This window comes from Cryptomeria japonica, chromosome 2 (assembly GCF_030272615.1).
Source record: "Cryptomeria japonica chromosome 2, Sugi_1.0, whole genome shotgun sequence".
NCBI lineage: Eukaryota > Viridiplantae > Streptophyta > Pinopsida > Cupressales > Cupressaceae > Cryptomeria > Cryptomeria japonica.
The window spans coordinates 25,638,671-25,652,143 of NC_081406.1; the positions used below are offsets into that span (position 1 = coordinate 25,638,671).

Sequence of the window (13,473 nt, forward strand, 5' to 3'; positions counted from 1 at the left end):
CCATCTCCCCCCCTCTCCCTCCCTCCCCCTCACCCCTCTCCAATTATGAACTCTCTCATCACCTCTCTCCCCTAATTATATAGCTCTAGGGTTTATGGACAAATTTAAACCCTTGTTTATAATAGAAATTCTAAGTACACACACACACACATGCATAAATGTAAGTATACATGCATACACACACACACACAGACATACATATACATATACATATGTATATATAATATACATATACATATGTATATATAATATACATATATATTTGCATATGTATATATAATATACATATATGTATATGTATATGTATATGTATACATATATATAAATATATACATACATACATACATACATACATACATACATACATACATACATACATACATACATACATACATACAAGAGACAAAACATGCACACGATACATGTCCATAACCCATACATTTTATTGGCCCCTAAAATTGCCTACCTCCAAATGTGAATTAAGGGACCAAAAACATGTACGTGTTATGCTAGTATAAAACAAACACGTTTTTGGTTCCTTAATTCCTTTATGCCACAACATGGGAACATCTATAATGTCAAAAAACATGCATGTGTTTTTGACATTATAGACATTTTATTTAGGTAGACAAACACCAATTTAAGGACCAATAACATGCATGTGTTATGGAAACATATCACCTACATGTTTTTGTGAGTTTAAATTTTCTTAACGACCAAAAAATTACATGACAATCATGCTGAAGCTCCCACTACATATAATTCTGCATTTTTTGTGTAAGCTTTGAAATGTAGATGGTGCATTAATAAGATCAAATGACATCACATGACCCTAATGAGTCCTAAATGTTGTCTTGGAAACATCTTCCTTAATTTGAATTCGGTGATAACCTGATCTAAGATCTAACTTTGTAAAAAATATTAATCCATTCAAATCATCTAGCAAATCATCAATGACTATATGAAACTTATCTTTGATGGTGTACATGTTGAGAAAGCTATAGTTTGAGCATATTTACCAAGTTTGATCCTTTTAGACACAATAACCATGAGCAAGGAGTAAGCACTTTGCCTATGCATTATAATACTTGTCTTTAGAATCTCTTGATAAATATTTTCAATCTCACTTTTTTGTATATGTGGGGTACCTATAAATCTTGATGTTGGGTGGATAGCTCCTCTGTACACGATTTGTATGACATGATCACAATCTCTCTTAGAAGGACTACACATGCCTACCTCATGTTGGATGTGATCCTTGAGATCACCAAAAAATAAGTTATTCAAGTTCTCCTTTGTAATTATATCCCAACCTCAAGGATATATTTTGGAACTATTGATTGTAATCCCTAAGCAATCCTGTTTTGTTGTATTTTAGCTAGTTGGATGAAGAAGTTGTTGGCCACACTATTGCTATACTCTAATTGTAACTTTGTAAAAATGTCCATTAGACCATTTTTCTTCCATTGAGTACATGCTTCAATGTGTCCTTAAAAAACCCTCTAAAATCAAGATTTTTTTTTTCAAAATACAAGAGATATGTAGTTCCTAAATGAATTTGGTGGAAACCTTAATTCTATAATAAATCACTTCTCTTCAAATTTCTCTAAAATTTGGATTGTAGGCACTTCAATATGTCATTGAAAATTTAAAAAAAGAAAAGAAAAAGAAAATATTTACCAAAATTTGAGAGATATGCACTTAAATTGACCTCCAAAATTGAAAAAAATCCCTTGCCTTCACAGTGCCAATATCATGCCTTGATACTACTTGTATCAAAATAACTTGTACAAAAGAATAATATAATATGTTTGAAATATTTTGAAAATACTTGATAATAGCTAAAATTAACAAGCCACTTTGAGGGGACAAACCTTTAAATTATATCTCTAATGAGAACACAATTCACAATCTGATGATAAAATAAAATCTATTACTTCTTATATATACCTTCTTATGAGTAGGATCTCACCCAAACCAACTTAAAGAGCAACATATAACTCCTAAGCTTGTCTAATTAACTAAATAAGAATGTAATAATGATAATATAACTTAATTAAGAGAAAAAATAACTACAAATGACTACTTATAACCCTATACACACATTAGAGTTAAAAACTGAACAACATATGTTTACCAACAAATATCTTATGATAAACATAATAAATTTTTTCAAATTTTAATATTCTATTGTTTAATCTTTTTACTATGTTAAGAAAAATAATCTCTAAACTAAAAAAACGGAGAAAAGAGATACTTAATGAGAGGATACAAGAACTCTATTACTGACATGGTGTGATGGTTAAGTTGTGGTGTTGTTCTTACAATCAAAATTCAAACCCTACTAGAGTGGTATTGTTGAATGTTTAAATGGAGACGAGGCCCCTCATTTATCATTTCAATGATTCATACCCCTCTTTAAGAATAATAAAAAAGACAAGAACTCATTAATCATGCACCCTAACTTTTCAAATAGATTTCCAAGTAATTAACACCCATAGATATCTCTGAAGGCTTTAAAAAAAGATGTGAAGAGATGAAGGGGCCCAAATCATTTTGGTTCATAGGTGTCTCTTTATTCCTCTTTGCCTAACTTCTCCCTTGTGAAAAAGAAATAACCGAAAAGTAGGAGAGAAGAGATATCTTACTTGAGGAAACAAGAACATGGTGTGATGACTAAGTTGCGGTGTTGTTGTTGCTATCAAGATTTAAATCTCATTGGAGTGGTATTGTTGAATGTTTAAATGAGGATGAGATCTCTCATTTGTGGTGTTGTTGTTGCTATCGAGATTCAAATCTCAGTTGAATGGTATTGTTGAATGTTTAGAGGAAGATGAGATCCCTCATTTGTGATCTCAAAATTCAGAATTCTAGATCAAAAGTATTTACCGCTTCTTTAAAAATAATAGAAAAACGAAAAACTCATGTAATTAACACCCATAGATATCTCAGAAGGCTTTAAAAAAAGATGTGAAGAGATGAAGGGGCCCAAATCATTTTGATTCATAGGCGTCTCTTTATTCCTCCCTCTCCCAACTTCTCCCTTGAGAAAAAAGAAACAATACAAATACAAATCCCCCATACCCTGCAAAAAACACTGAAATTCCCGTGTTGGAAGTCATCAGCTGTGGGCCGCGGATGTTTATACAAGTTGCAGGATAGCTTGGTCAGTGTTGAGTACCGAATAAGATCGGATCCTTGACTGCAAAAAAGCACGTTAAATATCTGATGAGATCCCACCATTTAATTGACAGTCTTTTTTTCGCCGCAGAGGAGACCTTTCATTCCTTTGACGTCTTATATAGTATGCTACTGATTCGTGTCGGTCTACAGAGCTTAAAGTTCAGAGATTACATCTGTATTCCTACCATGGTGCGCTGGTAAAGTGATTCCTTTAAACTGGTTAAATCAGTCATTTTTAGTCGGCAAAGAGCATTTGATGGGAGTCGGGCTGAACTTTTCACGTAGAGAGGTGGACGGATTTGTCTTTTGAGTTTTAATCGTACGCGTGTCTGGGAATTTTAATGAATCTTAACGACGTATCGTTATACCAAATTTTGCTTTACGTAATGTTTTGGTTGGGTGGCATCTTCATTTTTGTCAGTGTTTTGGTAAAATCATTATGTGGATTTCTATAATGGAGACTGTAGTCGTGGAGTTTTTAAATAGTTATGTCAATATTTATTTTTTTAAATAATTTTTTAAATCTAAAAAAGTAATCAAATGTCTGTGGCATATTAGCACACCAATAAATATGATTTAGTACATAACTATTGATCTTACTTTTTTTTAAGTAACAAAATTTTGAGTGTTTTGGCATACCCACAAAAGATTTTGGAAGGCTCAAAGTTATAGTGGTTCAATGTAAGACCCTCTCCCCCATTTGTTGCCTTTGAATTTGTTTGATATACTTTGACTAATATTTAAACTAAATGTTATATTTGATATTAGAGTATAACATAGAATGCGTGCATAGATGGATCTTTAGATTTTATTTGAGTTGATTTTTTATTATATTGTTACATTATTCATATTTTTTGTATGCAGTTTTTGAATTTGATTGTGTTGGATATCTTATAGCTTTGATTATTCATATTCTTAAATGATATATATTTTAAAGATAATATTGTATTAAGGAATATTTTTTGAAAATATATCATCTTTCTTAATCTTTATTTAAATTTCTTATCTTGTTTTTCCAAAACAAACAATGCAAAATATAATCATACAAATTCTTAGATATTATGATTATATCTAATGATTGATGTAATTCTAACAATTACTTATTATAATTTGATCTTTTTCATTTCATATAAAGCAAGACATGGAAGATAAATAAATAACTTAATTGTGGAAGCCTGTAAAGACCTCCCTTCGGCTTGCGATGTGGATTCTCATAGATTTCTTAAATGTAAATGGCCTGATGGTATTGTCTTAGACCAACTTAAAGATAAAAACATTTATAAAATCATTAATCATAATGAGGATATTATTGCTCATTTGAATAGATTCTGGTACTGTTCTTTTGATGTTAAAATGTGGAAAAAAATGCTGAATTATATTTGGAAAAGTCCTGTTGAGCCCAAGATCCAATGTTTTAAATGGCTCTTGTTAATTGATAGACTTCCTATTAAAAGAAATTATCATACTGATTTATGTAATATTTGCAGGCTGCCAAATACTGGTAGACATATCTTATTTGATTGCCTATTTGCTAAAGAAATTTGGAATTTTTTTGGTATTTACTATCCCTTTGAAATTGTTACTAGTAAGGATGCTAACTTCTTCTGGAATATGCTGTCTTCTAACATTCTTTGGCAGATTTGGAAGTGCAGGAATGAGGAAAAGTACCAAGGTAAGCCAAGGGGTCTTACTGAGTTTTTTCATAAACTCACTCATTTTAAAATCTTCCTCCAAGTTCAAGCTACCATGATTATTGAGAAGGATAAATTTCGAAGGTTCCTTGAGGATGGTCAAGCTACCCTTTTCTTCTATGAGCTCAATTATGGATTCCAATGGAGAAGGACTCTGGACAACTTACGGGTGTTCGAGCATACTTGCCGGAAGCTGAGCCAGGCTATCAGAAAGAACCACAACACTAAACAAGAGCAGATTTTGATGTTGTCCCAGAATCAAGATCAAAAAACTATTGTTTGGATGGAGGGCCCTCTTGGTTGGTCCGCTTGGGTGGACATCCACCTTGATCTTCTGCTCTAGCTCTTTTGTTCCCTATTTTTCACTTTCGATGTATCTGAGCTTTCCTCTTTGTAATAGTACTATTGCTACTTTGATGTGAGGCCTCCTTTCAGGCTCTCGTTGGTTGTACTCTCTTTTTTGATCTCTCTATTTTTAATATAAAAAAATAAATAAATAACATTTCAATTTAGGGAAGGAGCTAAAATTAAGGAAAAAAAACATTTGAAATTGGGTGGTGTGATCACATGCAAGCTTCTATCTAAAGAACATTATCACACTTTGAAGTTTAATACCAAGATATTATATTATAGAATAAAACTAAATTAGTGAGGAATAGAGTAAATGTTCTTTTTTTCTTATCTAAAATGAATTACAAGGATATACTTAGTCCACATCCTATTGTGCACATAGATATGACTATTTTTAGAATATAACTGTAATACATAAGATTAATTAAAACAATTATTTAATTTGAATAAGATTTATTCAAAATATTGATGAAAAAATAAACATAGTTGAATTTAAAGATAAAGAAAGTTATTTAGATAAATTAATTTTAAAATTTATAACTTAGTATATGAGAACTATTTGAAATAACTACAAATGACTACTTATAACTTAGTGTATGAGAACTATTTGAAATAACTAGAAGGCTTTAAAGTTATTTGAAAAGTTATTTATAAATCTATTTGAGAATGTTATTCAAATGAAAAAAAAAAACATTCCCTCCATGGTATACAATTTGGGCTTCTCTTAAGAAGGTATGAGAACTTATACAAAGTATACACATAGATGAGGCTAAAATAGAAAATGGCATTTCTTCTTTAGGGAAAGTTTTCCAAATATGCATCTACGCTATTTGAGGCACTTAGTCAATTACTACAACTTCATCCTTTCTTTGCATGGTAGATGACTTTTAGGATTGAAAATCACAAGAGGAATGGGGAATGAGAACCATTATTTCAAAATATAATTTGGAAACTATTGATCAATCACCTTCTACGTCTAATGCATCTTTAGATTACAAGGATGAGGATGACAAAATAAGATTAATTAAGGTTAACTATTGAAAAATGACACTGAAAAAAATCACTTAGACATATGGTTCTTATATCTTGAAGAGAATGAACTAACTTGATATGGCCAAAAAAATTTGATCCGTAATGTATAAGTAATTTGAATCTTTTTAGATTGTAATTTCTTGCTTTTGCACTAGGCTCTTAGATAGAACCCCAAAATTATATTAAAAACTTTTCTAATTGTTTTAATATTGATATCAAAGAACAAATTTACAACCATTAATTATTAATTTCCATACATTATGAAAATAAAATAAAATTATATTTACTCAAGTTAAAATTAAAGTAGAAAATAAAAACGTTTCACTCATAAGACAAATAATCTAACTCAATAAGGTCAAGCACTTTGTAATCTCTTGCTTTTTCGCTAGACCCTTAAATAGAACCCTAGATTTATATTAAAAAATCTCTTCTAATTGTTTTAATATCATTATGAAACAACAAATTTACAACCATTCACTTAAATAAAAATCAAAATACAAATTCAAAATATCCCACAACACCCAAAAAAAATATAATATCTTAAACTTTTCAATACAATATAACTAAAAAAAGGTGATTTATATCTTGAGAAGTTAAAATTGATGTAGAAAATAAAGGATGTCCCACTCAACGCACAAAAATCTTTTACATTTTTCGATTAATGTGAGAAATAAAATCGTATCACTCAACCCAAAATATATAATAATAATTAAATCACTTTTAATAAAGAGAGACAATTTTGTCAGCACTGCCCCTCTCCATATACTCCACAATTAGAAACCATGAAAATAGTTGCCATAACAAAAACACTTTTCTTTTATAATCTGCATTCAAAAACCATAAATATTTTTAAGTACTATTTCTTAACTCATACGGTACTTTCCCACAGTACTCATGTATTCCGATTTAGGATAGTCTTACAGTACAAGAGGCAATATTGGTGTTGGGAGGGGAAGAGCTTTTTAGAGCACCCAGTGTGAGTTCCAGTTCCACCTCCACCTCACTACTTTTTGTAGCTTCAACTTGAGCGTTAGGGGTGTGAAAAAAATTATACTCCTCCAAATCATCTGGGTGTTGTGAATCAACACATGAGGATGCGCATTTCTCTTTGGCACTGCTATACACATCTGTTCTCCAGATCATAGAATTATCCTGGCTGGTTTTTCTTATATCAAAACCCCTGCCTTGGGTTTCACCACTTGAAATCTCAATAATATCGTTAATGAATTCACGACGTTCTCTGAATTTGAGGTTAGTGTGAGGATGAACCCACTTGAATTTGCCTCTGTCCTTCACTCTCTGCAACTCCCCTGATATGCTTTGCATGAGGGCACCATTTGGATGGTCGCATAGATTTGAGTTATGAATGAGGTCCGATCCCTCAAGAATACACTCCACTCCCGCCTCACATAGCGCCCAATTGCCAGAGCTCAGCAGACCAACTGATCCGTAGACCGGATTCAGCTGCCTCCCACAGGCTTCGTACAGTAGAGACCTGAATAAAGCTGAACCAAAATCATATGGTGAAATACATACAAAATTGTAATATACATAATGAATAAATTATAATTGTTTCATTATATAAAGATCTTAGATTTGTAAAAGTATGAAAAACTTAAGAAATCTTAGATGCATCTAAAGACCCATGTAGCGAACTAACCGGGCCTGGAGTGTGGAGGGGCGTTGGCAATGAGAGTGATGAGGCCTGTGCGGCCATAGAATTTGGCCAGGAAAACAACTGCATTTCCCTGAGATTCTTCAGTCTTTATCCATTCAAGGCATGGCCTCAGAACGCACGACTCACTGCAGCCTTTTCGCAGGACTCGGCAGCCATTGCAGCTCATCCTCATCAGATCCAGGGCTAAACTGAAATCTGCACAACACACAGCAATAACATTCATTTGGTTAAGAATAAATTGCTCACAACATAGCCAAGAATAAATTGCTGACAAAAGCGAACCTTAAACAAATATCAATTTGGGCTCTAAATGCCGGATTTTTAACATGAGAGAGAGAGATATTTTACTCTTTTTCAAGGCCAGGGTTATGAGAAATGAAATGTTCGATTGTGACTGTAACAAGATCAGATCTTCGTTACCTAGAATGGGCCCATACAATAAGTCATGTTCAAGTCTCAAGGAATTCGCTAGAAGAGATACTTTAAAGAAATCGGTGAGAATGGGATACTCACAATCTTTACACACAACCTAACTTTGAAAAAGATATTATCTCTTTGAAAATGGTTAGCACATAATACTGTAAGAGAATAAAGTCTTCTCGAGTTAAATAAATGTAATCCACAAGTAAACAATTAATCTAAATTAATAAAAGATGGGTTCAATAATATAAAAATTAAATCTAGTTTATATGGGTATTTAGATGAAGAATCTTATTGATGTTATATGAATATGTTTGTCTTTTTTTAAAAATTAATGTTGTAGTATGATGGATGTATCAAATTCTATACGATCATTGAAATCTATTTGGCTGATTTTTTAGTGTCATCAGATTGATTTTGAGCAATAAAGATTTGACCTAACACGTGAGATTGAAATGTATTGCATGAAAAAATTCTAATAGAAAGCTTTTCGACAAACCTACTTGCCTCCTATGCTATCATATTTGAATGTGTCAAGATGGTGTGTAAGGACATCACTTAGGAATTTATCAACTTAAACCTCTTTGATGGACTTGAAGAATGATGATGATAAATATTGAAGGCGACATTTATCAACATGCAAATGTGATTCTTTTTCCTTTAGAAACTAAAAGAGTAATCTATGTGTTCTTTTAAAAAGTATCTCTCATATGTCTTAGTTAAAATTAAGTGTATATTGAATATATTTAATTACCATGGCATAGCATCATGTCACACAAATGTGTGTCAACTTGGCTCATAATGGCTAGTAGAAGGGGATGAGAAAGTTTGAATTTAATGATTTCTATTTTGGGTTCATTTCTATGCTCTCCAATTTTGAAATAAGTGAATACCTAGTGGTGAAAAAATAAACTATAGGTATAAAATGACAATTTGAGTCTTGAAGTGAATGTACAAAAGCTAGTGCATATGAGATGGATAAATGTCACGTAAATGACACGCACATGAAAAAGTCTAAGTAGAGATATAGTAGGTGCAAATAGGGATTAGGGCATGATCCAAACCAAACAAAAAATAATGAAACTTGTTTGTATGCTATTTTACTAAGCCATGCCACCAAGGTGGACACAAAAATAGATGTGAATGCTAGATAGTTGAAATAACCAGAAGACAACTTATAGGGGTGGGGGGGGGAGGTGAATTAGTTGTCATAGATTACCAGAACATTTAGCATTTAAAAAATTTAATACCGTAACCCAAAACATTAATATCAGAATGCTTAAACCAAATACCAGAATAACAAATAAACCAATTAAGAATAAATACCATCCACATGACACCAAGATTTTGTTGGCATTTTGGCACTAAGTTGTCATTGATGTCAACCGGTGGAGATTGAGCATGGAGGATGGTTGCTTGGTTAATGATGAAGAGGTAGAATGTTAAGATGTGCAACCGGTACAAGATGTTATACCGGTCAACAGAAGAAGAACACTCTACTATCAAAGGGTTTTACCAGTATGTGTTTGCCAGACCGACTGAACATTGGAAGACCATGTCTTGATTGGTGTGATGTCATGTGAAGCTGAGCTGGCAAGTAGGGTGTGGTTGGTGAAGCTTCATCCATAGGGTTAATGAATCAACTATTCACCATTAATGAAGAAACCGCAAATCAAGGGATTGCATCAGACTAAATGTGGCTCGAGGAAGAAGGAATGACAGAGGAAGATCAGGGGAGTACTTGGTACCTGGATCTAAGCAAGAAGATCGGATTGAAAGAGTACCTCGAGAAGGAAATATCAGAGGTATTAATAACAGTTTGACAGATGTAGATCTATATAAAGGATCGTGTTTCCCTTGTCTGTAAATCGTGTCTTAAAAGGCACGGAAATGACAGAGATGAAGAGATGGACTTCAAGGTGATCAGATCTTGCAAGATCTGATTGGATTTGATTTTCCTTGAGGATGGTGAAGAAATCCTAACTGCCTGGATTCTGAATTTCTTTTTAGTAGGAAATCATCTGATAAGAAAAGAGAGCAATGAACAGAAGGTGTTGATGTTGTTGTGAAGATTGTGGAGACGAGAGAAGTTAGAAGGATAAAACTTGAGAAGGGGTTTCGATCAAGTTACAATGTGAGTAAGCAGGCAAACCAATAAGGGGATTCTACCTATAGTTTCACAGTCAGGCAGTTGAGCCTAATTGGTAAGGCGTGGCAGAGCAGGCAGCATCCTAGTGTGACACAATGTACTGAGAGACTGTGTGTGAAAAGGAGAGAAAGATAATAGAGAGTTAATTGGTTCAAGAGTTGCAAAATTCATTTGCAGCAAGAAGCCTTAATTGCATTAAAATAGTATTTCAATAGACATCGCCAAGTCGGAGCTTGGTGCAGGGGTTGGTGCCCTAAAAGTGCAGGGGTTAGTGCTCCTTGGGTTGGTGCCCAAAATCTTTGTAAATCTATGTTTTACCTATGAGGCTGGATTGGAGTAGTAGACTTCAACAACTTTTCTCACTGAGGTTTTTCCCATATTGGGTTTTCCTCGTAAATCTAGTGTTGTGAGTTGTTTATATGTGTATGGTCACTTTGGCTCTCTTTCCTTTATTATCGGTTTGGTTGTTTATGTGATTAAGTACATAATTGATATTCTCAAGTTAGATCAGAAAAAGAAAAGATCTAGGAACCACTGATTCACTCCCCCTCGCAGTTGTACTCTGTGTTCAACAATTGGTATTATAGCCAAGCTCTCGGTTATCTCTAAACCTTGGGAAAATTCTAGAATTTGAGCACAATGGCAAGGAGTGAGTTTGCTTCCTCAAAAGCCCCCATGTTTGATGGATCTAACTATGCCTTCTGGAGCAGAAGAATGGAGACATATATTTCATCTATTGGCTTTGATGTATGGATGTTAGTCAAGAATGGGTATGCTATTCCTAATACTCCTCCCATTGATCCGGATGCAAAGAAGGAGTATAAAAATAATGCAAAGGCTAAACATGCCATCTTGAGTGGACTATCCGATAATGAATTTGTCAAATTCATGCACTGTGTTTCAACTAAGGAAACATGGGACAAGTTGTAGAGGTTGTTTGAGGGAGATGCAAAGGTCAAGGAGGCCAAACTACAAACTCTAAGGAGCCAACTTGAAAGCATCAAAATGAAAGATGATGAAAAAATTGCAGATTACCTTCACAGATTTGATGAAAATGTTAACACTATTAGAGGACTTGGTGAAGAGATTGTAGATGAAATTCTTGTCAAAAAGATACTCAGATCTCTCACTCCCAAATATGATACTAAAGTGTTAGCCATAGAAGAAGCCAAGGATCTGAAGACTTTTACTATGGATGAACTATTTGGTTCCCTAACAACCTATAAGATGAGAACAACCGATGAGACTTCCTCAAGAAAAGAAGTTGTTACCCATAAAGAATCTAGTGAAGACTCTAATGCTGAAGTAGCAAACTTTGTCAGGTAGCTCAAAAGAGGATCAGGTCAGTACAAAGGAAAGCTACCACTTAAATGCTTCAACTGTGGGAAGGTAGGACACTTCGCTGCAAGCTGCCCTCACAAAGAAACTGGTGGAGATGAGTCAAGAGAGTTCAAAAGATCTATCGGCAAAGATAGAGAAAGGAAGGACTATCGACAAGGAAGAAGAGACTACCAGAACCAAAACAGCTTATATACCATTGAGGATGACATAACAAATGATGAGGATGCATCAGAAGATGATGACCATGAGAACCACATAAAAGTAAATATTTTCATGGCAGTTGATAGACCTGCTGTTGAAGATGAGGAAGAAGAGTATGTTGAGGCTGAAGTGGATTTGGAGAGTGAACTTATCAGTGCACTTGAAGAATTAAGTAAAACAAGAAGAGAACTCAAGAGAGTTAAGCTTGTTGCAGTAGATGAACAAGATCTCTTGAAGCAGTCTCTAGAAGAGTTCGGTCAAATCACATCTGACTTGAAGCTGCAGTTGGAAGAAACTAAGAGGATCGGTGAAGCTACAACCCTTGACTTGACAAAGAAAGAAAAGGAGCATCAAGAGCTGGAAGCAGAAATAATAAATCTCAGAAAGGAGCTTGAAGAAAACAAGGAAGAAATAAAAATAAGAAGCAAGTATGAAGGTAACACTGAAGCTTTGGATAAGATGTTAAGCAAACAAAAGCAATCCAAAGACACTGGTGGCTTAGGCTTTGAAGTTGGTCAAGGATCAACCCACAAAGGTAAATCTGACAAAGAGATAATGTTCACTTCTTCAATTGAAGGAGAAGAAAAGAAGACATTCACTGTAGGAAAGGCAATCGATAAAAAGATATATGCTAATGTTGTTGGAAATCAGCATCCAAACCGGTATACAGAAATGAACCGAAGGTCACATTTCATGCACAAATTTGCAAATCCAAGGAGGAATGCTAGGATTGACTGAGAAGGATTCACTAGATTCAACAACATGAATGGAAGACCCCAATGAGGCAGTTCCATTCAGGACCAAGACAACATGATCGGTATGTATCAAATTTTCATGGTTACTATTATTGATGTAATAAATTTGGTCACAAAATAGCTGACTGTAGGTTAAGCAATAAACCTTCTATAAATTTTGAAAGAAGAAATTCATTTAATGCACTTCGAGAGATGAATGTTGTTTGCTGTCAGTCCAATGGATATGGAAATAAGAGTTTTGATTGTAGGAAGAACCAACTGATATCCTACAATAGAATTAAGGATGCTTCTTTTATTGAAAACATAAAATGCTATAACTGTTAAGAATTTGGACACATAGCCAAATTATGCAGAAACAAGAAGATCAAGCAAGTGAAGGAAAATCCTGATCAAAGACTGGTATCTAAACTTGAGTAGAATACAAGAGATGACTACAAGGAAGAAATCAAACCAGTTTGGGCTGAGAAAGAAAAGGAAGAAGAAGAATCAAGTCTCATAGTGCAAACTGCCTTGCATGCCAAAAGGAAAAATCTATGGGTGGTAGATAGTGGTTTCTCAAACCATATGACTGGTGACAAAATAAAAATCATTAATCTTGAAGACTAGAATGGTGGATGAGTAAGGTTTGGAAACAATTCCTCCATCAAAATAAAGGGAAAAGGAACACTAAGC

General features: G+C 33.8%; 1 protein-coding gene across 3 annotated transcripts; it reads right to left on the reverse strand.

The window, feature by feature from the left end:
* Nucleotides 1-7,055: 7,055 nt before the first annotated feature.
* Nucleotides 7,056-8,420, reverse strand: LOC131048530 (LOB domain-containing protein 40). 3 transcript variants are annotated; one of them, XM_057982504.2, is made up of 3 exons: nucleotides 8,284-8,420; nucleotides 7,918-8,130; nucleotides 7,056-7,762 (listed from the first exon to the last, which is right to left on the reverse strand). In XM_057982504.2, exons 2-3 carry the CDS (start codon nucleotides 8,105-8,107, stop codon nucleotides 7,164-7,166), a joined length of 789 nt encoding a protein of 262 aa, XP_057838487.2. In that variant the 5' UTR covers nucleotides 8,108-8,130; nucleotides 8,284-8,420; the 3' UTR covers nucleotides 7,056-7,163. The 3 variants fall into 3 exon arrangements, with proteins under 3 accessions (XP_057838487.2, XP_057838486.2, XP_057838485.2); XM_057982503.2 differs by having other exon boundaries at nucleotides 8,218-8,294; XM_057982502.2 differs by lacking the exon at nucleotides 8,284-8,420 and having other exon boundaries at nucleotides 7,918-8,231.
* Between the last annotated feature and the right edge of the window lie 5,053 nt (nucleotides 8,421-13,473).